The sequence below is a fragment of the Mustela erminea genome, chromosome 6 (assembly GCF_009829155.1).
Source record: "Mustela erminea isolate mMusErm1 chromosome 6, mMusErm1.Pri, whole genome shotgun sequence".
NCBI classification, from domain to species: Eukaryota; Metazoa; Chordata; class Mammalia; order Carnivora; family Mustelidae; genus Mustela; species Mustela erminea.
In genome coordinates, this window is record NC_045619.1 from 122,617,739 (window position 1) to 122,645,659 (window position 27,921).

Here is a 27,921-nt window from a genome sequence, read left to right on the forward strand (position 1 = left end):
CGAAAGCGTGGGTTAACGTAAGCGTGCCGACGTCAGGTCCCGTCCTTCCGGCGATGGGTGGTCGGGACTCGGGAGGGGAGGCGGAGCGGAGGCGGGGCTTGGGGGTGGTTGAAGCTCTGGTGGGTTGGTGGGTTCAGACCGAAGGGACTACGGGTCGGCGTTTGGCTCAGTGGGCTCGAAACAAAGGACTATCCGGTAGGGACTCGGCGCGGTGCCTGCTGACCGGTAGCTGAGCGGCCCATCGAGGTTTCTCGGCCAACCAGTACCCTCACCGCGCGGTCTCAGTAGGCTTCTCCTCGGTTCCCTACAGCCAGCGCCGTGGTGGGGGGCCCCGCACAGCGGCACCTGCTGCTGAGGGACCCCGCGGCCCGCCCAGGTGCTCATGATGGGGCTGATCTTCGCTAAACTGTGGAGCCTCTTCTGTAACCAAGGTGAGAAGGATGGAGCTGCGCAACGGCCCGACTCCAAGGAGGAGAGTCCGGTCGCCTTAGGGGACAGCCAGAGGCAGGGCTGTCGGTGGACGCAAATGTTCTGAGACGCAGAGAAGTGATTGTCTCGAGGGGACGGGTAGAAACTCGGTCCTTTAGGCTGGGAGAAGGTGCAGGAGAGACTGGATGTGTGGGAGAAATGAGGAGTGAAAAGAGGAGGCATTCGGGAGCCCAGAGTCCGAACTGAGAATTTTTGGATTTTAGCGAAGCAGAGCGGAAAGCACCTAGTGATACCTGGAAGCATTTCGAGGGTCTTTTCGATCTCTAATTAAGTATCCTGTGGCTTTCCCCTAAGATAAGTCCGCCCAGAAACCTATCAACTTTTTTTTATTATTATTATTTTTAGTAGTGCTGCTTTTTTTTCCCTACACTGTTCTTGAAGCCATTGCGCCTTCACGTTCTGATTTCGCCTGCTTCCTCGGACTCGGGAATGAGTTGTTCTTTGAGATGCACGGGTTTCCGGAAATCTGCATCCTAACCCTTTTATTCCTTTCCTAGGTATTATAATGAGAACTAAATGCTTTGGGTTCTGTATAGGAGATTGCGTGTCCGTAATGAGTCTAGAACAGGTTATGAGACATTTTAGAAGTTGGAAGTCCAAAGGGCCAAGAAGTTGTAAAACCTGTTCTGAGTCAGAGAATGAGATGTCATGTCTTCTGAAGGGAGAAAATACACAGACAAAAAAGGGTCTGGCAATAAAGTTTTAGAACTTCTTTGAACAGAATGCTTTCTTAGTAATTGGATCTGCTTTTTAAATATAGTTTTGTTTTTCGTTTAACACTCTACATAATAAAAACAAGTGTTTTGTAATGACAGCAATTGTTACTGCCAATGTGTTTTTTGTTTTTGCTTTTGTTTTTTGCGGGATTTGAGAAGTGAAGAAAATGAAAGGCTTTAGTTCATTTGTTCCATAGGTCAGAGCACAAAAATCGTCTTTTCCAAACTTATAAACGCAGGTATATGTATATACATATACAAATATGCATATATATGCAATTATATGTATATATACAGTTACCACAAGTATCACGCTTAACGTGATTTCAGAGTTTAACTTCTTAAATATATCTATATATTTAATACATGCTTTTTCAGTTTATATTTTCTAGTCCTCATTACATGAATTCACTAGTATATGTAAAGGAGTATTTTAACATGTTAAAACGTATAAAGATCAACACAGTTATTATCTGCTTGTCTTTTCCCATAGTTTAAGAAACAAAACATGACCAAAGTTTGTTTCTCCTTGTGTTACCCATCCATTTCCTCTTTCTCTCGTTTTATTACTGTTGTTTTATTTTCTTGTACTTCTTTTTTTTTCTATTTATTATTATTATTAATATTACTGAGCCTTCTTTAAATCAGACTAGAAGGGAACAGAGGATGTAGTAAATGAAGAAAACATTCATGGGCTGCTTAAAGCCCCATAATTGTTCAGGCCTTTTAAATCCCCATTACTATGTAGAATTTTTCTTTTCCTTTAACTTTCCTGTTGAAAATTTAGACCCAGTGGTTATGCTCTCCTTTTATCCTCATTCACTCATGCAGCTAACATTTAATCAAAGTCCATCACCAATCTTCAGTTAGGCTTGGAGATACAAAGATGAAAAACAAACAGAAAAGATAACATAGTTACTCAAAAAGTACTCAGAGATCAGCAAATGAGACCTGTGGGGAGATATGCAGTGTGATAACTTTTTTAACAGGTATGTACAAAAGTGTGTTGATGATTACCAAGAAGCAGGTGATTAGTTTTTCTCACGTGGTTCTTGGAAGACTTTACGGAAAAAGGTATACTTACACTTGTACTCTGCTGTAAGTGGGAGTTTTCTGGGCATGCTAAGCAGACTGAGTAGAAGGGGCATATTATTCTAGGTTGAAGGACTCCTAATATGCAAATGGGAGAGGAATCAAATACTTGGGTACATTGGAGGAAGCTGAGGATAGTTTAGCTTGGCTGTATCTTAGTTGGCCTGTGGGGAAGTTAGAGGTGTTGAGGTTGGAGAGGTAGCTAGCGCCTGGAACCAGATCACAGAGGGCCTTGTGTGTCAGCCGACTAAGACATTAAACTGTACAGGGCCGTTGAAGAGATTGCTCATTGTATGTTATTTTTTAAGCTGGGGAATAATGCCATCAGACTGTTACTTCAGTCCTGTATTTTTTCCTTTCTATATCAACAAAATTAACTAACATTCTCAGCATTTTCCATTTTCACACTATAATGAAACTAATCCAGAGATACTGATATCACTCAGTCTTGTTTGCATATTAGAATAATAAGCCCATGGCCCTATCTCGGACCAGTTAGAAATGAATGGGGCAGGGTGGCCTGGGCGTCACTGCCTAGATGATTCAGATTTGGAGTCAGAGTTGAGAACTCCATATCGCTTTACTCTTTCTCCTTATCTGTTTTTCACTATTTGCCTCCCATCTTTTTTTCCTGTAGCATTTTACAGCACAAAGCATCTTCTTATAAATTTGATACCTTTCTGAGAATAAGTATGCTAAAGTGTGGTTGTCTAAGTAAAACTCTGACAAAGTATACAACCTGAGCAATTTTGTATTACTTCATTATAAGCTAGAAGACATTGCTTGGATGCAGTTATCAATGAAGGAAATAATTTCCAATCTGATTATCTTTTTTTTTTTTTTTTAAGATTTTATTTATTTATTTGACACACAGAGAAATCACAAGTAGGCAGAGAGGCAGGTAGAGAGGGAAGGGGAAGCAGACTTTCTGCTCAGCATAGAGCCCGACACGGGACTTGATCCCAAGACCCTGAGATCATGACCTGAGCCGAAGGCAGAGGCTCAACCTCCTGAGCCACCCAGGCACCCCCAATCTGATTATCTTTACAAATCTATGAACATATCTGTTACAGGACATACTTCCATATTTTTTAATTGTATGCATATGTGGAAATTTTAAACATTATCATTTGTCTTTTATTGAGATATAATTGACATACAACATATTTGTTTCAGGTGTACTAATCATTTGTCTTAGGGTTAGAAGAGAAATTAGTACTTTTATGCCCTCATCATCCCAAAATACAGTGTTTTGCTTAAACGTAGTCTTTTTGTTATTGTGACCATAAAATTTAGTTACTCCTGTGCCAGAGTGTGCTAGAATTATGTTCCCCTTTTTCCTACAAGTTTTCCCCCTAGAGTAAATAATTACAACATCTCATTGCCTTAGTTTTCTTTGTGTGTTTGATTAAGTCATTTCATTCTGTCCCAATACTCTGTACAAAGTTTCCCCACATCACACTTAATCAGATGTCTTATTCCTTCTCCTGACCCCCTCAGTATTTGCTTCTGTTCTGAACTTAGCTTGCTTCCCTCTGCCTGCTCCACAGCTGTGCCAGACTTGTCTATGCAGTCATGCCAGGAATTTCCTTTGCTTTTCTGTTTTATTAGAACATACGTCTTTCTTGCTTCACTACTTTTTGTTTGGGTTTGGGGTCTTTTTTTTTTTTTTAAGATTTTATGTATTTATTTGACAGACAGATCACAAGGAGGCAGAGAGGCAGGCAGAGAGGAAGGGAAGCAGGCTCCCCGCTGAGCAGAGAGCTAGGTGCGGGGGCTCAATCCCAGGACCCTGAGATCGTGACCTGAACTGAAGGCAGAGGCTTTAACCCACTGAGTTACCCAGGTGCCCTGTTTTTTTGAAGCACATTCTACCAAAATTTCCTGCAAAGATGTCCAAAGCGGTAATTTTTTTTTTTTCAATTCCAAATGCCTGAAAATGTGTTGGTCTCACTTTGCTTTTGATTTATAATTGGGCTGAATATAAAATTCTGAGTTGGAAAACATTTCTTTCAGCAGGCGTTTGAAGGTATTGTCATGGTCCTCTAGATTCCAGTGTTTTTAAGACCAGTATCATTCTTATTCTGAGTTTTTCTCTTTTTAGTAGATTTTAGAATTTTTCATTTATTCCTGGGGTTTTTAAATATGCAAGGTGTGTGCCTTGTAATGTGTCTTTTTTTGGTTCATTGTGCTAGGCCTTCTGGAGCTTTTCAACAGAAAGTTGGATGTTTTTTGGTTCTAAGATTTTTTTTTAATTAAATTTCGCTTAAGGTGTTTTCCTCTACTTTATCTGAAATCTTATCCGTTGTATTGTGTTGCTTGATTATCTAGCATTTTTCCATTTTACTGTCTTTTTCTCAGTACTTTCTGGGGTATTTCCTTTGTCTTTTAATCTTCTTATTGAATATTTTGATTCCACTATCATATTTATGCCACAGTTTGTTTATTAATTTGCATCATGATGAATTGTAATATGTGAATACTCTCAAGTATGTGAATACTCTTTGTAAACATGTTTTCATTTCTCTTAGATGAGTATCTAGAAGTGCAATTTTTAGATCGTAGACTGAATATATGATTAGTTTAATAAGAAACTATTAGATTGTTTTCCAAATTGTTACACCATTCTCATACTCTCACCAGCAGTGTTGGAGACACCACTTTTTTTTTTTTTTTAGATTTTTTTTTTTTCTACCTTTACCTTATAGAAAGCGTAGATGCACACACACAATTGGAGAGGGGTGTGGAGTATGGACAGAGGGAGAGAAGCAGACCCCCCTCTGAGTGTGGAACCCAACACTGAGCTCAGTCCCATGACCAATAAGATCATGACCTGAGCCAAACCAAGAGCCAGCGGCTTAACCGACTGAGTCACCCAGGCACGCCTTAGACTTATGTTTTAACATCCTTACCTACAGATGTCGCCAGTCTTTTTAATTTTAGTTTATTCAGTTAGATGAGTAGCAGTATCTCAGTTTGGTTTTAATTTGCATTTTTCTGATGATTTTTGGATGATAAGCACTTTTTCACATGCTGGCTGGCCATTTGTATTTCTTTTGCAGAATGTTCAAATTCTTTTCCTGTTAAATTATTCTTTTATCTATAAAATTATACATATAATTATTTATATCTTTTGGACTTGAGTCTTTTGTCAGATACGTGTTTTGTGAATATTTTCCTCCAGTCTGTGCTTCCTTACTCATTTTTTTTTTAAAGATTTTATTTATTTGACAGAGATCACAAGCAGGCAGAGAGAGAGGAGGAAACAGGCTCCCTGCTGAGCACAGAGCCCGATTCGGGGCTCGATCTCAAGACCCTGGGATCATGACCTGAGCTGAAGGCAGAGGCTTTAACCCACTGAGCCACCCAGGTGCCCCCTTATTCATTTTCTGAATGTGGTTTTTGCTGAGTGGAAATTTTAAATTTTGGTGAAGTTCTGGTTTTTCAACTTTTTTTAACAGTTACTGCTTTTTATGTCCTATTCCTTTCACCTACAAACTTTGGCTTTTATTCTTAGGTCTGTGAGCCATCTCAGATTATTTTGCAGTTATGATGTGAGTCAGGGGTTGGGATTCATTATTTATTTGTTTGTTTTTACATGGACATCTACTTGTTCTAATAATTTACTGAAGACTTTCCTTTCCCAAGGGATCGCCCTAGAGCCTTTGTTGAAATACTGAGTCTCATCTCTGGACCTTTCTCTTGCATTGTTCTGTATGTCCATCCCAATACCATACTACACTATCTTGATTATTGTACTACTTCCTGATAAATTTTGAAGTCTAATAGTGTCTGTTAGACTATTGGACTAACAGTCAAACATGTCTGGTGATCATTTCAAAGATTTTTGTTTTGTCTGTTTTCTGCTTTTTATTTTACTAATGCCCTGCTGTTTGTCTTTCCATCTAGTTACTTTGGGCTTACTTTACATCCCCCTCTCCCGTCTTCTCAAGGGTGAGCTGTTCTCAAGGGTGGGGTGCGTGTCATTGTTTTTGTCTCTTATTCCTTTCACATGGAACATTTTAAAGCTGAAAGTGTCCCTCCTAAGAATTGTGTTAGCTTCATTCTACAAATTTTAATTTGTTGTATGTCATTCATTCAGTTTGAAATATTTTAATTTTTTTGTGTTTTTTTTTTTTTGACCTATGGGTTACTTTTAAGTGTTTAGTTTTCTATTTTTCTAGATAGCTTACTATTCATTCCTAATTTAATTCCATTGTGGTCAGAAGTATACTTTAAGATTTTCATCTTTTGGTCAGATTTTTTTTAAGGTTCTTATTTATTTATTTGACACAGAGAGACACAGGGAGAGAGGGAACACAAACAGGGGGAGTGGGAGAGGGAGAAGCAGGCTTCCCGCTGAGCAGGGAGCCTGATGCAGGGCTCAATCCCAGGACCCTGGGATCATGACCTGAGCCGTAGGCAGACTGAGCCACCCAGGCGTGCTGGTCAGATTTATTGAGGCTTTTTTATAGTCTATCCAAATGGTCCGTTTGGTGCATGTTCCTTTTGTGCTTGACAAAAATGTGTTATCTGCAATTATGTGTAGTACCCTAACTCTGTAGGTTAAGGTTATACCACTCTGTTAGTGGTGTTCAGATAATCTGTATCTTAATGTATATCCCTGCTAGAGAGCATACAGTGTGATCTTGTGTTTGTTTGTTTGACTTTATTTATTTATTTGACAGAGAGAGATCACAAGTAGGCAGAGAGGCAGGCAGGGAGAGAGGGGGGAAGCAGACTCCCTGCTGAGCAGAGAGCCCAATGCGGGGCTCGATCCCAGGACCCTGAGATCATGACCTGGCCCGAGGCAGAGGCTTATCCCACTGAGCCACCCAGGCACCCCTGATCTTGTGTTTCTTAATCTAGTATGAAATTCTCCTTTAACTGTAATGTTTAGTCAAATGTATTGATGCAGTTCAATTTATGATACAGTCAGATATCAAGGTATGCTATTTTATTATTTCCTTTTTGCCCCATCTGCATTTGTTTTGTTTAATTGTTTTCTGTTCCTCCTTTCCCACTTTGCTTTGGGTTGTTTTTTTATTGTTTGTTTTCTTAAAATTCCATTTTATTTACTGGCTACTTTAATGATCCTTTTTCCATTATTTTTATGGTCCTTAGAGATTGCAACATACGCTGTTACCTTTCCTCGGTCTACTTAAGAGTAATGTAACATTTGGAAAGTGGAAGAACCTTGAAACTGTGTAGTATACTCTCCCCTCCCTTAGTCTGTTACAACCATGCAGGTTATATGCCATAAGAATTGTATCTACAGGGACACCTGGGTGACTCCCGTGGTTAAGTGTCTGCCTTCAGCTCAGGTCCTGGGGTTGAGCCCCGAATTGGCCTCCTTGCCCATCGGGGAGCCTGCTTCTCCTCTGCCTGCAGCTCCCCCTGCTTGTGCGTGCACACGTTCTCTCTCTCTTTCTCTCTCTGACAAATAAGTATTTAAAAAATTGTATCTATATTAGTTGTAAACTGTACAATATAGTTATATTTTTGCTACAAAGATTCACATGTTCCTGAATAAATATAAAGGGTAGAATTTTCTTTTATATTTACTTACATTACTATTTTTGATGTTTTGAGTTTCCATCTAGTATAATTTCCCATGAAGCCAAAGAATTTCAGCATTTTTGTAATGTAGCCCTGTTGGTGATGAATTTTCTTAGTTTTCTTTTATCTGAAAGTGTCTTTATTTTGCCTTCATTCTTGAAGTATATTTTTCCTGAATATAGAATCTTTCCCTCTTTAGTGCTTTAAAGTTGTCATTCCATTGACTTCAGACGTCCCGTTTTTTTTCCTTGTGAAAAGTCAACCAACGTTCGTATTTTACTTCCCCTTATATAGCCTGACATTTTTCTCTTACTGCCTTCAAGATTTTCCCTTTATCTTTAGTTTTCAGCTGACTGACCGTGATCTAACCTAGATTTGCTTTTTTTTTTTTTTTTAATTTATCCTGTTCGGAGTTTCTTATATTTGCAAGTTTTGTATATTTTTGCAGTCACCCAGTTCACTTGTATTTCTCAAATACAATTTTTCCTCGAATTGTCCAGTATAGCCCGTTCTATAGAGTCAATTTAGTGAGGACTGCCATTAAAAGAAGGAATGAGGGGCACCTGGGTGGCTCAGTGGGTTAAATCCTCTGCCTTCGGCTCATGTCATGATCCCAAGGTCCTGGGATCCAACCTGGGTTCTCTGCTCAGCAGGGAGACTGCTTCCCTTCCCCTCTCTCTGCCTGCCTCTCTGTCTACTTGTGATCCCTTCTTTCAAATAAATAAACTCCTAAAAAAAAAAAAAAAAAAAAAAGAAGGAATGAACATTCTAAATTTGAAACTATTACAGTGTATCTCAGTTAGTAAAGGTATCATTGTGTGAAACTTCCGTTTCAGTTGTGTGTGTCCTGGGTCATAATGCAAAATGTATTTATATTGTGTATGTATAATCTTGGTTATGGTACAAGTTTGAAAACCATGCATTGTCTCTGCCCCTTAACATTTGTTTCCCATTGTAACCTTCCCCTGGGCAACATTTGAATTCTCTAGAGAACTGTGTTGAGTTAAATCAGTTTCAGTATTTCCTGTTGAAGCCTTTTATCATTCTTTTGTTCATTGAGTGTGGTGGGTGCGGGGGTGGGGGGTGGGGGGGTGGGGTGGTCTTTGGTCTTCACTTCACTCTGGACTGGGACCTTAGAGTAGTCTACCTACTTAGACTCTTTAATCTTCTTCTTCTTTTTTTAAATCTGTATTTTTTCCCTTATCTACCAGAAAAGTGTTTTTGTTCCACCCAATAAGCTGTTCTTATTTGTTATTGTTAGATACTAAGACTTCATTTTGTCATAAAGATGGGGAGGCATCACCCTGGGAGACCATTAGCCAAACTTCCAGCATGTTATTTAACTTAAGACTCCATTTCCTCCTCAGTAAAATGAAGAATACCACCCCTTTCTCATGGCATGATTGTGAGCACTAACTTTCACAGTGCACTTAAATTACTCAGATTGAAATTCTGTAATGTTCTTTTTTACCCTTGGCATTTCTCTCCTTCCCTGAGAGCTGGATTCTAAATCTAAATCTCAGTTTTCCTTGAGAATATTACCATCTGATACTTCCATATCTGTTGCTTTGTACTAATAGTTCTGTACTGTAAGTGCTTATTTCCATAGCCACCTGTAAGATTTTTGAGGGTAGAGAGAGCTTGCCTTGTTTGTCTTAATCACAAATGTTAAAGTCAGGCATAAAATGAACTCAATAAATATTGAATTGTTGAATCCTCAGGTTTACATAGCTGCTCTTAGCAAAATTTAGGTTATCTAGGAATATGGGAACTGGGGTGGGAGTGGGAGGAGACTGAAGAATTTTGAAGGGGAGTTAATACATTAAAGCAAAAAAAGGCAGGAAAATAAATGCAGGTTCTTAGCAGTGTTTAGTAGAACAAATTACTTAACTTAATAGGACCTTAATTTCCTAATCTTTTACATAAGCAAGAAAACAACCAGGTCAGTAGTTAGGACCTGAATTTTCTAATCTGTAACATAACATGACAGATTTTGACAGATTGTGACATCATATCTTCCAGCTTTTTAATACCTACCCCTTGGAAGAATTCAAACTCATTTTCTATATACACAAAATCCCAAATTTGACAAAGGGCATTTTTGTTAAGTTATGAAGTTGTTTACATACTCTTGTGTTCATATAAGGCTCTCCTCTTATATCTAGAAGGTAACGATCCCTATTTGATGCTGTCTTTGGGCTTTCTTATATTTTAAAATTAAAAGTTGATCATTTTATCACATCTTAACAATATCCAGTTTTAACATGATAACACAGTTTTCCACTTTATTGGCACTATATGTAGTGCTTTTCTAATATTTTTCTTCTCTTGTGTTTATCAATTTGAATTATTTGGTATTCTGTATAAAAACTACATTTTTTTTTTAATTTAGGAATGGGAAAAGGGTTTTCTTTGATTTTTCTTCCACTTACTTTTTTTTTTTTTTAAAGATTTTATTTGTTTATTTGACAGACAGAGATCACAAGTAGGCAGAGAGAGAGAGAGGGAAGCAGGCTCCCTGCTGAGCAGAGAGCCCGATGCGGGACTCGATCCCAGGACCCCGAGATCATGACCTGAGCCGAAGGCAGCGGCTTAACCCACTGAGCCACCCAGGCGCCCCATCTTGCACTTACTTTTTTAAAGTTCCTTTTACTATCCTTTTTCTTTTATTTATTTATTTATTTATTACAGATTTTATTTATTTATTTGACAGGCAGCAATCACAATTAGGCAGAGAGGCAGGCAGAGTGAGAGAGAGAGAGAGAGGAAGAGGAAGCAGGCTTCCCGCTTAGCAGAGAGCCGGATGCGGGCTCAATCCCAGGACCCTGGGACCACGACCTGAGCTGAAGGCAGAGGCTTTAACCCACTGAGCCACCCAGGCGCCCCATCTTTTTAGCCATCTTTTACCTGTGCTTGTTCTCATGCAAGTGCTCTTACTAATTTTCTTTTGAAGCCTCATTCTGTATAGGCTTTATGTCTTTATGCCCTTCTTACAAAATAGTATGATCCAACTTTTTTTTTTTTTAATTTTAAAGATTTTATTTATTTGTCAGAGTGAGAGAGAGCACAAGTAGGGGGAGCAGCAGGCCAAGGGGGAGGGAGAAGCAGGCTCCCCGCCAAACAGGGAGCCTAATGTGGAGCTTTATCCTAGGACCCTGAGATCATGACCTGAGGTGAAGGCAGACGCTTAACCGACTGAGCCACCCAGGCGCCCCAGAACCAACTTTTAAGGACATCGAGGAGAGCAAACACCATAGCCAAGAGTGCAGAGAAACTTTTGTGTAAACAGTTGGTCAAAATTAAACAAAAGCTCTGCAGTTGGGCCTTCATTTAGTATAAATAAACATGCTTTGTGTTGACTCTGGAGATGCAGCGATTAGTAACATTGGAAGTGCTCCTCTCCCAGACCTGTGTTGTGTGAAGAGGTGGGGCTTGGTTCCTGGAAGAGATTTCTGGTGAAGTGTGATGGCAAGGTGACTGTCTCGTGGTGTGCAGGCACATTTTACAAACATTCAGATTCAGAGTGCCTGTCTGGCTCAGTCGGTGGAGTATTTGACTCTTATTTGATCTCAGGGTTATGAGTTCAAGCCCCAGGTTGGGTGTAGAGATTACTGAAAAATAAAATACTTAAACGAACAAACAAACCCATTTGGATTCAGTGTAACTCTGCTACTTATGGTAGTGTCTTAACCCAAACTTTACTTGGCTATCCGCGAAAGTTTTGAGTTGTATACACTCTATCCCCAACATAAACGTTTCTGGCCCCAAACATGGGCAGCTTCTACTCTGTCCCCAAACTGATTTTAATAATGCTACTGAAAAAGACAATAAAGAAGGTAAACTTCAATAAGTACATCTGCAAAATTCATTCCAACCAAAGAATTTTGTATCCCTGTTCATAGTTTTCCCTATTTAAGGTTCCATAAGAATGGACTGTGTCTCAGCCTATCAACTAAACATTTCATTTTCATGGAGAGTAATTGGAGGAGTTAGAAGAATCTACAGCTTATGTGTGCGTGTTGAGGACCAGTTGAAGTTGTAAAAGTATACAGTTGTATAGTTTTCCCCTCACACCTTGAGACATTTCAGTGGGTCTGTAAGTAAAAGTGATGTTAAATGGCTAGTACTCATCTGACTGGTAGCAATTCAAAAATCTGACCGTAGCATCATTCTTTCTTACCTTAACCAAGACTGAATTGAACTATGATCATATATTTTTAATGTTTTTTTTTAACCTATTAGGTAAACAAATAATAAAAATTATTGCTTGGAGATATAAATAGTACAAATTTATAAGTGTCTCCTTACATCTGCTTTCGTTAACTATGACAGGTGAAGGAAACTTTTATCCTGACTGTAGGAAATCACTAATATAGTTCAGTTGATATTTTTCCTTTTCAGTACATAATATTTGTATGGGACCTGTTGATTCTGCCCAATCAAAAAGACAGCGATACAGAACAAGCACCTTAAGTCATGTTTTTAACATCAACCAATATCTTACACCACCACATGATTTGTACTTTATTAATCTAGACACCACTGGTGGTCATTTCAAGCAACACATTAATTTCCTTTTCTGCTTACAACAAGCATGTGTCATTGTCCCTTGTTTTTCTCATTGTCCCTTGAATAAGTAAAAAACTCTATTAACTAGCATTTGGAAACTAAAGTTTTTCGGTCATTGGCGTACTCCAGTTGCAGCTAAGGACAATGGAGGCATTTGAAGGAAGACGGAGGAATTACAGTTATGCCACAGAATACAAACAGCTCTTATTTTGTGCTTGGCTTTTTAGTAAATGCCCTTTGAACTTGATTTCCCTCTTACAGTGCAGATAATGCTTAAGAGATTTTTTTTTCTCTTTTTAATTCAAGGAAAAGATTTAAAATAAATCCTGTTGCTTGATGCATTTAGCTTTTTTCTGTTGGTGTTTTGTTATAGAGACTCAGGTTGATGATAATATCAGAAGATGGACCTCGGTTTAACTGAAGGATTGATGTTAATACCTTCATTGCAAGAGTTGAAATTGTGTGTTTTGTTTTGTTTTGTTTTGTTTTCAAGATTTTATTTATTTATTTGAGAGAGAGAGAAAGAGAGAGAAAGCTTGAGAGGGGAGAGATCAGAGGGAGAAGCAGACTCCCTGTCGAGAGGGAGCCTGATATGGGGCTTGATCCTGAGGCTCCAGGATCATGACCTGAGCGGAAAGCAGTTGCTTAACCAACTGAGCCACTCAGATGCCCATGTGTTTTGTCTTAATTGCTAGAATTCCCTGTCACTGAGGGGAGAAAAAGAATCTGAAAAAGACCTTAAGTTAATCATGCAGTTGAAACTGTAACAAAACTCATACTCTATCCCCCTTCAAAGCTTGTCACCTCTGACTTAGTTCACATTGGGCACCAGTCTTTCAAAATGATGAACTGTGTATGAGTTTTGACATCATATGCCTTAAATATTGTGATCATCATCATAATAGAAAATGTGAAGCAGGGAGCAGGACTCTCTAAAAATGGCCCTAGGTGTTGGTACACTTCAGTTGCCTCAGCAGTGGACCAGCCACCTGATAATGCTTCTCCCGGCAGAGGTGTCTGCTCCTCAGTGTAGCCTCCTTCCACACTAGTGGCTTCCTTCCTACTCCTGCAGGGACCCCATGGGTTCCAGATGCCAGGCAGGTGGTTTCCAGCTGTCACCAAAATTCAGAATGCTGTTCTTCCATGAACAAGAGGGTTCTCATTCTTATACCAGAAGGGAGAAAGATAGGGCGACACTTAAAGCTTGGCTGTGTTAGAAAATAGGGGTTATGAACCAAAAGAGTCAAAAAAGGAGAATGATAGTGAGTTACAATAAGCAAACAAGTTTTGTTCTGTTTTGTTTTTTTGTAGAGCAGTTTCTGCCATAGTGGGAAAAAGCCCTTCCGAGGACCGTGGCATTTGTCCTGCAGTATTATAGGCAGTACTGAGAGTGTTCAGGTCATTGGAAGGCACAAACATGGTTTGTCACCTAAGAACTTGTCTGTGAATTATGGCCCCTCTTTTTGATTGATACAGTCAAAGTAACACTTTAGAATAGGAATACCAGATGATGCTTGATAAAATGTATAATCAAAACTTTGACATTCATCATAGGTTAACAAGAAGAGCAGGGCTGTGATAGGAAATTTGTCAGATCATTGGCTAAAAATTAATCGATTGTGTTGTGGTTCAAGGTTCACTAGTAGTTTTTTAAGCATTCTGCCCTGGGGACGAGAGGTATCTTCTGTAAAGGTTAACATCTAGAAAAGATGATTCTAGAGTGTTTTCTCACAACTGTGTTCAAAGGAGGTTTCAGAATATGTACCATTTAACAGAATAATTAGGTGGGCTTTAAATTCTGTGAAACAAGTGACTGTTCTGTGCATGACACCAGAAGAAGATGGAAGTTTTTGTTGCATGAAGAGCAGAGATGGTACCTGCTCAAAAGAATTGTAACATCCAGGGCCACCTGGGTGGCTCAGTTGGTTAAACACCTGCGTTTGACTTAGGTCATGATCCCAGGGGGGGAATGTGCTTCTCCCTCTGCTTCTTCCCCTCCCTACCATTGTGCTCTCGCTTGCACACACTCTCCTCTCTCTCTCTCTCTCTCACAAAATAAATAAGTAAAATCTTAAAAAAAAAAAAAAAGTTGGGGGCGCCTGGGTGGCTCAGTGGGTTAAGCCTCTGCCTTCGGCTCTGGTCATGATCCCAGAGTCCTGGGATCAAGCCCCGGGCTCTCTGCTCAGCGGGGAGCCTGCTTCCTCCTCTCTCTCTGTGATCTCTGTCTGTCAAATAAATAAATTTTTTTTTTTAATCTTTAAAAAAAAAAAAAAAGTTGTGGGACGCCTAGGTGGCTCAGTCACTTAAGTGTCTGCCTTTGGCTCAGGTTATGATCTCAGGGTTCTGGGATTGAGCCCCAGGGGGTGGGCTCCCTGTGGAGAGCCTGCTTCTCCCTCTTCCTCTGCCTGCTGCTCCTCCTGCTTGTGCTCTCTCTGTCAAATAAATAAAATCTTCAAAAAAAATTTTGTAAAATCCAGATTAAACAATCATTGTGGACTAAGTAAATGCTTATTTATCTGTTGATTAACAGAAGGAATAAGAAACTGAGAGAGTATATTGTATGTCTTGTTAGTGACAGGGAAACCTTTTCAATTTTATGTTTTAAATTGGATTTCTTCATGAAAGGAAGAAAGAAATCTTGGTTATATATAGGTGGGAGAATTTCCAGGTGTAGAAACAACTTGATAAAAAGCTAATTTGATTAGCAGGGTTGACAAGCAGATGCGTAAAACAATTTTTTAAAGATTTTATTTAGTTGAGGGGGAGGAGGGCACAGAGGAGCAGAGGGAAAGGAACAAGCAGATTCCCCAGTGAGTGCAGAGCCCAATGCAGAGCGGGATCTCAGGACCCTGAGATGGGGACCTGAGCCAAAATCAAGAGTCTGGTGATTAACCCACTAAGCCACCCAGGTGCCCCAAAACAATTTTTTTTTTGAACTTATAATTTAAGTCATAATGCCTTGTCAGGACCAGAATTTGTGTTTTTCCTCCCAAACAGTATTGTGAGCAGGTTCTCTTGTACTTCCCTCCTACCCATAGCTCAGTCTCTTACAAGACAGCCAGGTGGAGGACATCATCCCAGACTGCCTCACTTAACGCAGGTGACCTTGACACCATGAAGTTCTCTTCACTCTGTATTTTAAGAATCCAGTACTAAGTATCTAGTGAATGATTCTCATTAGAAAGCTAACTAATAATCATTTTGAAAGCATGTAATTATAGTATGCAGTAGTGTTAAATGTTTACGGTTTGTTTTCTTTTTGTAGAACACAAAGTAATTATAGTGGGACTGGATAATGCAGGGAAAACCACCATTCTTTACCAATTGTAAGTATAGTTATTTACTTAAACAGTTTTCATTATTTTAGTTATTAGAACTAGTTTTATGTAATTAATAAGGTGCCATTGTAATAAAACAGAAGAGCTCCAGCATAAGGTTTTGTATTTTACCAAACATAAAATATGTTTAAAAAGTGAATAAAAACTGCTGTGTGTTTTCTAGAGCCTTCACAAACACTTGTCTTATTCTGGCCTTGAAAGAAAGAATGTTAAACTAAAATGAATAAAGTACATATAATAGTGCTGGAGTGAAGTGGTAAAGTGTTTCACTTAATTCTTCCTGCACTGCGGTTCATGTGAATAGAAGGAAGCTTATTGCTCCTCTCCTGATTGATAGCTCTGAATTGTTGCATGTAGCCAGACTTGTCAAATCCAAAGAAATGAAGATCACCCCGGAAAGTACTGCTTTTCTAGCTTGCAGCAGGGAAAGGCTTGAGACTTCCAGGGAAATACATTAATACTTGCGCGGAGTTTTAACATCCCATCAGTCTGCTTGTCAGAGTAGCTCCCGTTACTGTGCCAGTGTTCATGGAACAACCTGCATTAAGCAGTGGAAATGGATCTGTGTCCCAAGCATTTTAACAAGTAGTTATTAGATAACAGTGCACCGTTGACGGGTTCTTCTCTCTTTCCACCTCACGCTAAGTGTGTCAGCTGACAACTCTCCAGAAATACTTCACTTACGCAATGCCTGATGTAGTTTTCAGCAACTTTGCTAAAAAGCTCCTAACTTGTGGCTTGTTGTTTTAGAGACGAATTAAGTACTTCTTTTCCTTTAAAATACTCGTTGGCCATTATGTATTTTAATATGATTTCGCCTTTAACATCAGATACAAACATCTCAGAAACCTGTCAGTTGTTGAAATAATTTTCCACATAACTTCAAAAATACACATAAAACCCAAGAGACAGTGCAATTATAGGCTTCTTCCAGCACAGTACTGACTTATAGGCAAGTATGTATTTGTTGAACGAACTAATTCTCTTAGCCAAGAATTATGATAATATATGTGGGTATGAGCATTGGTGTTCTAAACGTATTTATAGTTATTCTAATTAAAATTTTCATTTGTCTATCGCCTTATCTTTTTAAAGCTGTAGTTTAGGTGGACAGGCCTGAGTCTCAATTTTCTCACCCAAACAGTCTTCACAATTATACATAGCATAGCCTACTGGTCAGTGGTTGCTACTTTTGCAAATATTGATGTCACAGTCACCAGGAAACTTGCTCCTTCAGGAAGAGGCACTGGGCACTGCTCTGATAACAGGGCATAGTGGTATTGGAATTTTGGCCACAGAAATACAAATTCACACCATGGTGTTCCTTTCTCCCCAAACAGGCTTTAATTTATTCCAGTAAAAGGAAAAAAAAAGGTCGTCTTCAGGAGTTGTTCTTTGTCTAGATACTTGTTTGCACAAATGTGCTCTAAGGTTTTGATGTTAATGATTACCATCATCGGTGCAATTGAGGAAGGGTGATTGATTCTCAAAATAGAGATAAAACTTCCTTCAGATTCTCAAGATTTACCAAAGATTTTTTTATGCTGTCTTTCAACAGCTTAATGAATGAAGTGGTTCATACATCCCCAACCATAGGAAGCAACGTCGAAGAAATAGTTGTGAAGAACACTCATTTTCTCATGTGGGATATTGGTGGTCAGGAGTCCCTGCGTTCATCCTGGAACACGTATTACTCAAACACAGAGGTATCTAAGTTGCCTTCTGAATATGAATACAAAGAACCAAAGAGTCAGCACAGAAAAGAGATAGGCTGTCCATGATGGCGTATTGACAGTTGCTTCTCAATAAGATTGTGTTCTGTAAGGAATGTGAGGTTTTCAATTAGAAGAGAAAAGGCCAGTAGAAAGAGTAACTCTCACTGTTGGTTGTGGGTTTGCTGTATGGCATCTGTGAGTTCCTCTGCACAGCAGTACTGTGACAGCGCTACTGTTGAAGCAAGCAAGGACAGGGATCAATCAGATAATCAGTCTCAAGATCTCACAGCTCGATGAGGCTCTGGTTAGGGGAGGAATAAAATATTTTAAGCATAATTTAACACAGGATTTCCAAAATTCAAATTTTTGGTGAGATTATATTTTAGTTTTAAAAAAGGAATTTATAGTCCCTCCCTCCCCCAAATTTTCTGTCAGTTATTTCATTATTTGACTACTTCAGACCCAACCTGGGAAACAGTCTGGACTAGCTTCTATTTCTGTTTTTATTTCTTGTTGGAGACAGATTTTTTTTTAAACCAATGCAGTGCTATTGAGAGATTTATCTTTGAGTACACTAATGTACAGTTGCATCCATAATTTCTCTTTACAAACAGGTACATCTAACCAATTTTTTTTTTTTTCTAAAATGAAGCCTATTAAAAATTGAGTGGGTGTTTTGAAGGGGATGTGCTGAGGAGGTGGGAAATGTAAGGAAGTTTTGTTGAATGATTCTTTTTTAACCTAAATCCTTGAGATGATATTGCAATTACATGAGTATTTGTGTGGATATATTCCAGTGCAGTTTGTGACTGTCAGAACCAAATAGCATATCCTAGATTTTTAGCAGTGGTGGTAGCACTTAATTCTTTTTATTTGCAGGGGAAGATAGGATGGTTAGCAAATATGGTTATAGATTAACTTAATATACACTTCTTTTTCTTTTAATTTTTTTCAGTGTTCAAGATTCATTGTTTATGCACCACACCCAGTGCTCCATGCAGGACGTGCCCTCCTTAATACCCACCACCAGGCTCACCTCTCCCCCTACTCCCTCCAAAACCCTCAGTTTGTTCCTCAGAGTCCACAGTCTCATGGTTCGTCTCCCTCTCCAACTTAGCCCAATTCACTTTTCCTTTCCTTCTCCTAATGTCCTCCGTGTTATTCCTTATGTGCCACAAGTAATTGAAACCATATGATAATTGACTCTCCGCTTCACTTACGTCCCTCAGCATAATCTCCCCCAGTCCCATCCTTGTTGATATAAAAGTTGGGTATTCATGCTTTCTAATGACTGCGTAATATTACATTGTATATATAGACTATATCTTCTTTTTCCATTCGTTTGTTGAAGGGCATCTTGGCTCTTTTCACAGTTTGGCAGTTGTGGCCGTTGCTGCTATGAACATTGGGGTAATATGGCCCTTCTTTTCACTACATCTGTATTTTGGGGTAAATACCCTGTAGTGCAATTGCAGTGTTGTAGGGTCGCTCTATTTTTAATTTTTTGAGGAATCTCCACACTGTTTTCCAAAGTGGCTGCACCAACTTGAATTCCCACCAACAGTATAAGAGGGTTCCCCTTTCTCCACATCCTCTCCAACACACGTTGTTTCCTGTACTGTTAATTTTGGCCATTCTAACTGGCATAAGGTGGTATCTAAATATGGTTTTGATCTGAATCTCCCTGATGGCTAGTGATGATGAACATTTTTTCATGTGTCTGCTAGCCTTTTGTATGTCTTCTTTGGAGAAGTGTCTGTTCATGGAATGTTATTTTATGACAGAAATATGTATTAAGGGGCAAAACATGAGCTTAATACATACTTCTATCATAAAATAACATTCTGAAACGAAAACACGTTGGAAAGTAAGAGATAAACAATCTCTTATGATGACTGCAGTTGCCCCTTGAACAATGCGGGGTTAGGGACACTGACCCACTTGCACAATCCAAAATCCGTGTATGACTTGACTCCCCAAAAACTTGACTGATGGCCTGTGTTGACCAGAAGCCTTACCGATAATATAGAGTGGATAAACACATATTTTTTATGTTGTACAGACTATATACTGTATTCTGACAATAAAGTAAGCTAGAGAAAAGAATGTTATTAAGAAAATCATAAGAGAAAAGGCGTGTTAAAAAAATCTCGTTGAAGGGGATCTGTTCAGTCAGCCCCATGCTGTTGACCTGTGTTTAAAGCGCCAGCGCTCAGTGTGTGTGACTGCAGGTGTGAGAAGGACAGCTGCAGCTCTCATGAGTAGGTTAGAGTTGGTGGTCCAGAAAGAAATATGTTATTAATGACACCACTTGTATGGAATGTTTCTTTAGTAAACTCTTTCTGTCAGTATTGCAAAATGGGTACACAAAGACCCCCTGGCCTTTCCCACAGTACGCCAGTGTAGCGCCTAGCAGTTGCGATCTTAGATGCCAGGTGGGCATCCTGTCTGTGTGGTGTTGCCCTGCTGGCTTTGTTCACCCTCGTCACCTTCTTAAATTCCTTACCTCCAGACCTCTAAAAGCCTAAGGTCTCCGTCATAATGCAAGGAGTTCAGCTGTTGGCAGATTCCTGACAACTTCTGTCATTAGTGTCACTTCCCCGTATTCTGTCCCTGCTCATTTTGCCATGGTTTTTACATTTCTTCCTTCTAGTCTCTTCCCTTTTATCCCCTGTGAAGCCCTTCACATTGTATATGCAGATCACTCTCCTGGTCTCTCTCTGAACAATCTGGTGTCACCCTCCCTCTCTCCGTTTATTCTGCGTCATTCCTCTGTTACAACCTTAGCTCTGCTTAATCTCACTTCTTAACTTTTTCTTCTGAGATATTCAATTAGGGGCCCTTGGCACTATATCTTCTTATTTTTCTTACCAAAGATCCTTTTACTTCTAATGTGTAAGACCCACCTTTCTTCATACGCACCGTTACCAGCCGCTTTCTCCAGTGCTCTGTGCTTGCCCCTCTTTAGTTTCAGCTCCATCCCCTCTAACATATTAACCCCTAAATAGGTATGTTTCTATTTAGCACTTTTTTCTGGGGCTCTTATTGTTGATCTTGTATTAAAACATCTTGTTTATCGGTTGTTGTTTTTTTTGTAAATTTGCTTCTCTTTTTCTTTAAAACTTGTGTGCTCCTTTCTAGTGGGCAGGAGACTGTCTGAAACATAAATAATTACTGATTGCCAAATGAGCAGTCATCGAGTATTTTCAAGTTTTAGTAAAAGTTATTTAAATTACTGTGACTTTCCCTTTGAAATTTATTTTTTGTTACCTGCATTTACAAATAAATCTTTGTGTTACAGAGTTTGATGTTTTAAGAGATCACCTTTTCAAAATAAACTTAGGATATAGCTTTTATCTGTTGAAATTATGAGTTATTTTCTTATTAACATTTGGGTTTTACAGTAGAATATAAACTCCTTATGATGAAAAAGCAGTAGACCATTTTATGGTAATGATGATGTCTTGTGAAGAAAGTATTCTCACTGAGAGTAGTTTTGCATAAAATTTCGAGGTTTCATTCAATTTTCTTTCTTTTTGGTTGTCTTCTAGTTCATCATTCTTGTTGTTGATAGCATTGACAGGGAGCGACTAGCCATTACAAAAGAAGAACTATACAGAATGTTGGCTCATGAGGTAAATTTTGAAAGCAAACATAAACCATGGAGTAAGGTATTTTGTATACTGGCTGTGCTTTTTTACAAAGATTATGGGCTTTGCTGTTGGTTATTTCATCATTAACAGAATTTTATATTTTGATGAAAGTCTTAAAGTCAAAAAGTTTCATAGTTTCATTACATTTTCAAGCTTGGAAAAGCTCAATACATTAATTTGTAGACTGTTACTGTTACTGACAAGATTTTTCAAAGTTTAAACCACTTATTAATGCCTTAAAGAGGCTGATAAATTAAAGCAAGAAAGACAAAAATTTAAGTGTTTTTTTTCCCCAAGAGTTTATGACTGAAAAGCCTTTAGTGAATAGTCTGAGTTCACTTAATTCTATTTCAGATACACAAAAGCTTAGAAAATAAAACACATTTGTCCATCAGCCATTCAGTGTTAAGATATGAGATATCTTATGTGACCCACCAATCTCATTTTCTTCCTTTCTGTCAAAGAATTATGAGAGAATTACATTATCTTAAAAGTAGTGATGATCAATCCCATGTATATTTTTATACTTTCCCTACATTTTTATTTGTCAATTGTACAAAATATTACATTTCATTGTTCATAAAATCTTATATAATGATCAAGAGTATTTTTTTCCCCTTAACTCAGTTTGGGGTTTTTTGGGACAATATTGTGATTACCCATGTCCGTACATAGAGCTTTAGTTCATTCTTTCTGACAACTCTGTAGAGTCCTAGTATATGATTAAACCACAGTTGATCGATCTTCTTCTCCCTTTTTTTTTTTTGTCTGTTCTTCTATTAATGAACATTTAGGTTATTTCTACATTTTGATAGTTTGAACAGTTCTACAGTGAACATTAATGAAATACAGTTAGTCTGTTACAATATTAGTAAGATAAGTATTACCCAGCTCTTACCTTCAGTCCTCTTCTTTAAATTTGGAGAAATTCTGTAGTATTTGGTAACATATTACCATATTTGCCCATTAGAGTATCATTGCTCATAGAGTTTTAAATCAGTGTTTAAGATGCATGTTTATTTTACTTTTGGCCCAACAATATAAAATAACTTTTGATTATCTAGCTTATAGTTAATAAGCCTGTCTTTGTCAGAGTCAATCATTAAATTACTGTTACTTGAGGAAATTTATTTTCATTTCAGTACAACTTTTATTTATTTATTTATTAGTTTTTATTTTTTAAGTAAGCATTAGGCCCACTGTGGGGCTTAAGCTCACAATCCCAAGATCAAGAGCTGTGTGGTCTACCAACTGAGCCAGCCAGGTGCCTATCAATAAAATTTTAAAATTTAAATATTACTGCCTAATAATTTTAAAGTAGAAGGATTTCATTATCACTGTCCAGTTAGGCATATCTGACCTTCCTCATGCATTAGTTTAATTTGAATTGTGGTCTTTCATGTATTAGAAATATTTCATATTGATTGCAGGATTTACGGAAGGCTGCAGTCCTTATCTTTGCAAATAAACAAGATATGAAAGGGTGCATGACAGCAGCTGAAATCTCTAAATACCTCACCCTTAGTTCAATTAAGGATCATCCGTGGCACATTCAGTCCTGCTGTGCTTTAACAGGAGAAGGGTAAGTGCTAAACGGTATGAGGGGAGCTATGACTTCTTTCAAATTTCTGTCAACTTTTCTTCTTTGATCCTATTCCCTTTTTTGTTCTTAAAGATAGTTTTCATATTGTATTTCAATTATTTAAGGTAGAAATAATTTTAGTCCGTTACTGTTGTTAAAGTACACTTTAGCAGAGTTACTGACACATTTTTTGTAATTTTTAATATAAACAAAGTATTTTAGCAAAAAAGTCAATAACAAATGTCTGGATGAAGTTGTCACAATCCAGATTTTTAGTTGCTGTTTCGTTTCTTGCATACAGCATTACAGTTAACCTGAATTAAAGAGGAAGCTTCAAAGCAATTTCAGATTTTCTGTAAAGCCTTAATAAAGCATGAGCTCTCAGCTTTCCACAAGAGTACATCTCCTTTCTAATCAGGAATCCTTTCAGGGGACATACTTCGAGAGAGGAAACATTTGAGATAACTGCTTCCTATAGCTTATTCTTTTTTCCTGAGAACTTGAATTTGGATGGAGTAGGCTAAAGAGAACCCAGCGTGTTACACGTGACTTATCTAGTTGATTTCCAGGAGCTTATTTGTCCTTTGATCAACCTGACCTTCTTTGTTATGCTCCTATTGGAAATAGCTTGTAATAAAATAGCTCCATGTAGACTTTTTGACCTATCCTAAGACTGGGCCATAAGCATTCCATTCTTTAGAATTTAGGTGCATAGGGGAGAGTTTCTGTAGTGGTTTCAGTTTTAATCTTAAAATTAGGGGGAGAGGAGTATTTGCAGTCTTGATTGTAGAGCTGGGTTATCTTCAAGATGAGACTGAAACCATTTCCCAATTACTCAACTAATCTGGTCCCATCATTTTGTCTAAGTGAATCTTCCACTTAAAAATTGCACTTCTGGGGGCACCTGGGTGGCTCAGTGGGTTAAAGCCTCTGTCTTCGGCTCAGGTCATGATCCCAGGGTTCTGGGATCAAGCCCCACATTGGGCTCTCTGCTCAGCAGGGAGCCTGCTTCCTCTTCTCTCTCTGCCTGCTTCTCTATTTGTGATCTCTGTCTGTCAAATGCATAAATAAATAAAATCTTTTTTAAACAAAAAGGGCTAAAAATTGCACCTCTGGTGTTATCTACATATTTTACTTGCCTATATAAATCATTACTGCAGTATCAACATTTGGGTAAGACTTAAAAATAATAAGTATGCTTTCAATTGTAAGTATTTCCATTTTGAAAATACTTCTGTCTTTTGTTTCAGGTTATGCCAAGGTCTAGAGTGGATGACCTCCCGGATCGGTGTGAGATAACTTTTTGCTTGAAAAGAGACTGCTCTATTTATTCTGTGACATGAACATTTTCTTAGTACCTTTGGCTGCTAAGGCAGCAGGCATGTTTAATTTATAACAACACAAACCTCTATGAGCAACACTTGAATCAAGTGCAGCTGAACTGGAACATAAAAGATTTTTTCTTAACTTTTTTTTAATGCACTAATCTTCAGTTGGATGAACATAATGTGTAACTATGTTTTCAGCAACATAATTCTTCTGACTGCTGATTCTAACTATTCAATGACTGCCTTGTAAGAAATGTTTGTCATATGTTTAATGTTTTCCGAAGTATTGTAATACCTTTAAATGACCAATTTCTTTCATTTCTTGACCACCCCCTTTCCCTACCAGATAATTACTGGTTTGACATGGTAGTAGTGGAAATCATCAGGTTCTGCTTGCAAACTTAACTAGTACTAAATATTTGCTCCCTCTTCAAACCACTTACCTTTTGAACAGAACTTACTATAGAGAAAGAAATCTACCTAGAAGATACGTATATATAAGGAAGACTGACCATCATGAGAACTGCCTTTAAGTTAATTTCTCCCACATTATTGCAAGTCATGGGGTAATTTTAACTTACTATTAGCTTGGAAATTAAGTAGGCTGTTTATCTAAAAGAATTAAATTCACTTTTCTGCCTCTAACACGAGATTAGTTTTGACTGAAAACTAATCAAGGAAAAATATTTGAAAGCCCAACTTTGATGGTAAATATTTTGATAAATCTGATGTTTTAAAAATGTCATATTATTCAACACATACATTAACTACCGGAAATTGTTAAAGCGTACCAGCACTACTATCAAAACAAGACACTTGGAATATATTTTACTATCAATTATAAGCAACTTTCATTATCAGCAGAAAGTTCAACTATTCCATTTGCAAGGGAGAGCACATCTGCTTTGGCAATAGCTGAAGCGGAGTATAAATATTTCATTTCTTAAAAATTTGAAATTGTGTGTGAATTTGAAGTGTTTCTACCACCAGCAGTATATTATACTTAGAAAACCATATGACTTTCCCTTAAATCTATCTGAGGTTATAGTGTAATAGGCTTAAAACAGTTGCCCTCTTTACAGAACCAGATGTTCTAAAGTCTTTTGCTGGGTTACAGGAAACTGCTGAATTTAATCCTAGCTTTTAAAGTATTACTAGGAGACTGAAAGTCAACACTAACATAAATTTTAAAATAGGAAGAAAAAGTCATATGCTATCAGAAGTTTATTACATATCATTGAAAAGTTTCAAGGCAATTGTCTAATATGAACAGTAATATATAAATAGTGCATACTTTAGAGGGAGGACAAATATTATAATTTTGATCCTTTATTTCAAATGTGTGATTTTGCTATAATGAAAGGGATAAAATGCATACTTAGAGAATAATAATTCATTTTTGCAGTATTTTTTTCATTTGGGTCAAAAATAGGATTTAGTGTTCATAAGAATATCAAAATACCTGTTCAAAAGTGGTATTTTAATTTTAATATTTTTATTGTAAATTGGTTTTACTTTTGCTCTGTTTTCAGGTATACTTGATTTATTATATTTAGTCTAATTGAATGTGGTAACAGTTTCTTTCTATTTAGTGGTAGCACACGCTAGACTGAAAAATGGCCAGAGGAAAGCTTTCTGGACTTTGGGAACTAGTGGTCTATTAACCTTGTTTTGAACCTTTTTCCTTAGTGATTCTATACCAGGTAGAGCGTAAATTTTGTTTTTAATAAAATCCATAATCTAGAATGTGAGAGAAAGAGCAAACATAAATCAATATGGATGCTTCGTGTTATGTGCTTGGGGGCAGGGAGCAGGAAGAATTATGAAGACAACCATTTACCTAAAGCACACTTTGCCAGAATTTCTGTCTTGGTTGTAGAGTTCAGCCATAAATACTGAGGATAATTCTCTTAGCTCCATCCTGAGAAAATGTATTTATACCCTCGTATCCATCCCTATTATGAAATTTATCTTACATCTAGTAAGATTGGCTGGCTCAGTTTTCTTCTATCAAATTATACGGTTATTTTTTTATATTACCACATCAGCATTATATTAAAAGTGTTTTTAATAGTTGATTGTATTTTGTCAAACAACTACTAGTATAGATTCAAGTTTGCTATTTAATTTTTTAAAATACAATTTATTTTATTTTCTAAATTTTTTTAAAAAGTGTTTTGTTAGTTTGGGATTAGAAATGGTTTATGTTAGCTGCGTTGATAATGAAATCGATATCCCACTAGTTTTTGTGGCAGTGATTTGGAAAAGTTTAAATAGAAAATTCATGTAAGACTTTTTAAAGGTGTTTTATAGGTTCTCATTAGAGATTTCCTGTTACATTGATAAGAAAACTGATTATCCTTTACTCCAAGAGAATGTTTTGTTTGACCCAAGCGGGTATCTCATACTAAAGCATTGATTAGGACATTCATTGTCAATCAACTATAAAATATTGTTTGATGAAAAATGTAAATTTGTAATTAGTGCCTTTATTCACATTTTGAGATGAATTCTCAGTTTTGTACTATACCTGTTCTCTAGAAGTCAGATTAACAGCTGATTAACTTGACAATGAAATAATTCAAGATTCACCTCCCCACCAACCCTTCAGTTGCCTAGCAAAGTGCAAAGCATGGGACCCACCCACATTACTTTTGGGAGATTATTCTAGATTTTATTTTTATTTTGAGGATGAAGCAATGAAAGTTTAAATATTTTATTAGAACTGAAATGTAACTGCCACCCAAATACGGTATTTTTCTCCATTTTGAACATGTTACATTCTTCATGTTTAAACCCACTGTTGTTATTGCAGCGCATTTGGGAACTCTTAGAATTAACAGGCCCTTTTATATGGGAATACACTACATAATTTGTATTCTTAGTGTAATTTAATTCCTTAAAATCTGAAATAATATATATATATAATCTATTGGAAAACTCATGGTTAAATATGTAATTTTTGCTTTTAGATTCTGTGTTAGTTGTGCTTCAAGGTATAATTTTATTCTATATTCCTTAGAAGAAAGATAATAAATTCAAGTTTTATTGTTAAAAAAAATTTTTAAATGGGCACTTACCTTTATAGCCAAAGTCCTTTTGTTTAAGCATAAATTAACTTTTATTTTCTATAGCATAAAGAGAAAATTATTTTCCTATGAAATGGTGAGTGATACAAGCAGTGCTGTAAACAATAGTCTCTGAAGAACTATGGGGAGTCAGCAAAGAAAATTTTAAAGAAATCAATAAATCTTTATATTTTTAAAAAATCTTTTTTTTGTAGTATCTTAGGACAAATTTAGACATGGGATTGCTTGTCACTAGCACTCATTTAATTCTTAGCTATGGAAAACTATATCAGTAGATAAATGTAGTGGTATTATGCCTGTGGATGGGTAAATTCCATTGACATTTATGTTTGAAGACCAACTTCCTGAGTCTAAAGTTTTCTCTGTGGCTTTGGATCTAAAATATTTCATATTCAGTTCAATTCTAAAAGAGGATCTTTTATGTTTTGTTGGGATAAAGTCCCTTCAAGATGTAGTCTGTTAACTTGTATCTAATAGAATACTGTGCTGGCTCTCGAAAGAGGTGGATTTGAATCTTAATTTGGCCATTAATTGTCTAGTTGACCTTAGATGGTTACTGTTCACAGACATTTTGTTTTCTCCCATATTGAGACACTTAAGCCAGCTGGAACTCCATTATCTTGGTTTTAAAGTCCTAATTCCTTACATACTACATTAAAGTCCAAAAGTTAAAATACCAGGAAGGGACATGTAATATGAAATTAAATTCACTTTTGTCTGTTCTTTGATTCCCACCTCATTTTCATTTCATTTAGTTCATGAATACAATCAAATAAGAAAACGAAGTATCA

At 37.4% G+C, this 27,921-nt stretch overlaps 1 protein-coding gene across 2 annotated transcripts; it reads left to right on the top strand.

Annotated features, from left to right (window-relative positions):
• The first annotated feature begins 41 nt into the window (after window positions 1–41).
• ARL5B (ADP ribosylation factor like GTPase 5B) lies at window positions 42–26,999 on the top strand. 2 transcript variants are annotated; one of them, XM_032349556.1, is made up of 8 exons: window positions 42–431; window positions 2,195–2,279; window positions 15,464–15,525; window positions 15,691–15,751; window positions 17,322–17,469; window positions 21,030–21,113; window positions 22,562–22,713; window positions 23,964–26,999. In XM_032349556.1, the coding sequence occupies exons 1-8, from the start codon at window positions 383–385 to the stop codon at window positions 24,010–24,012; spliced, it is 690 nt and encodes a 229-aa protein (XP_032205447.1). In that variant the 5' UTR covers window positions 42–382; the 3' UTR covers window positions 24,013–26,999. The 2 variants fall into 2 exon arrangements, with proteins under 2 accessions (XP_032205447.1, XP_032205450.1); XM_032349559.1 differs by lacking the exons at window positions 2,195–2,279; window positions 15,464–15,525 and having other exon boundaries at window positions 47–431.
• The last annotated feature ends 922 nt before the right edge of the window (window positions 27,000–27,921 follow it).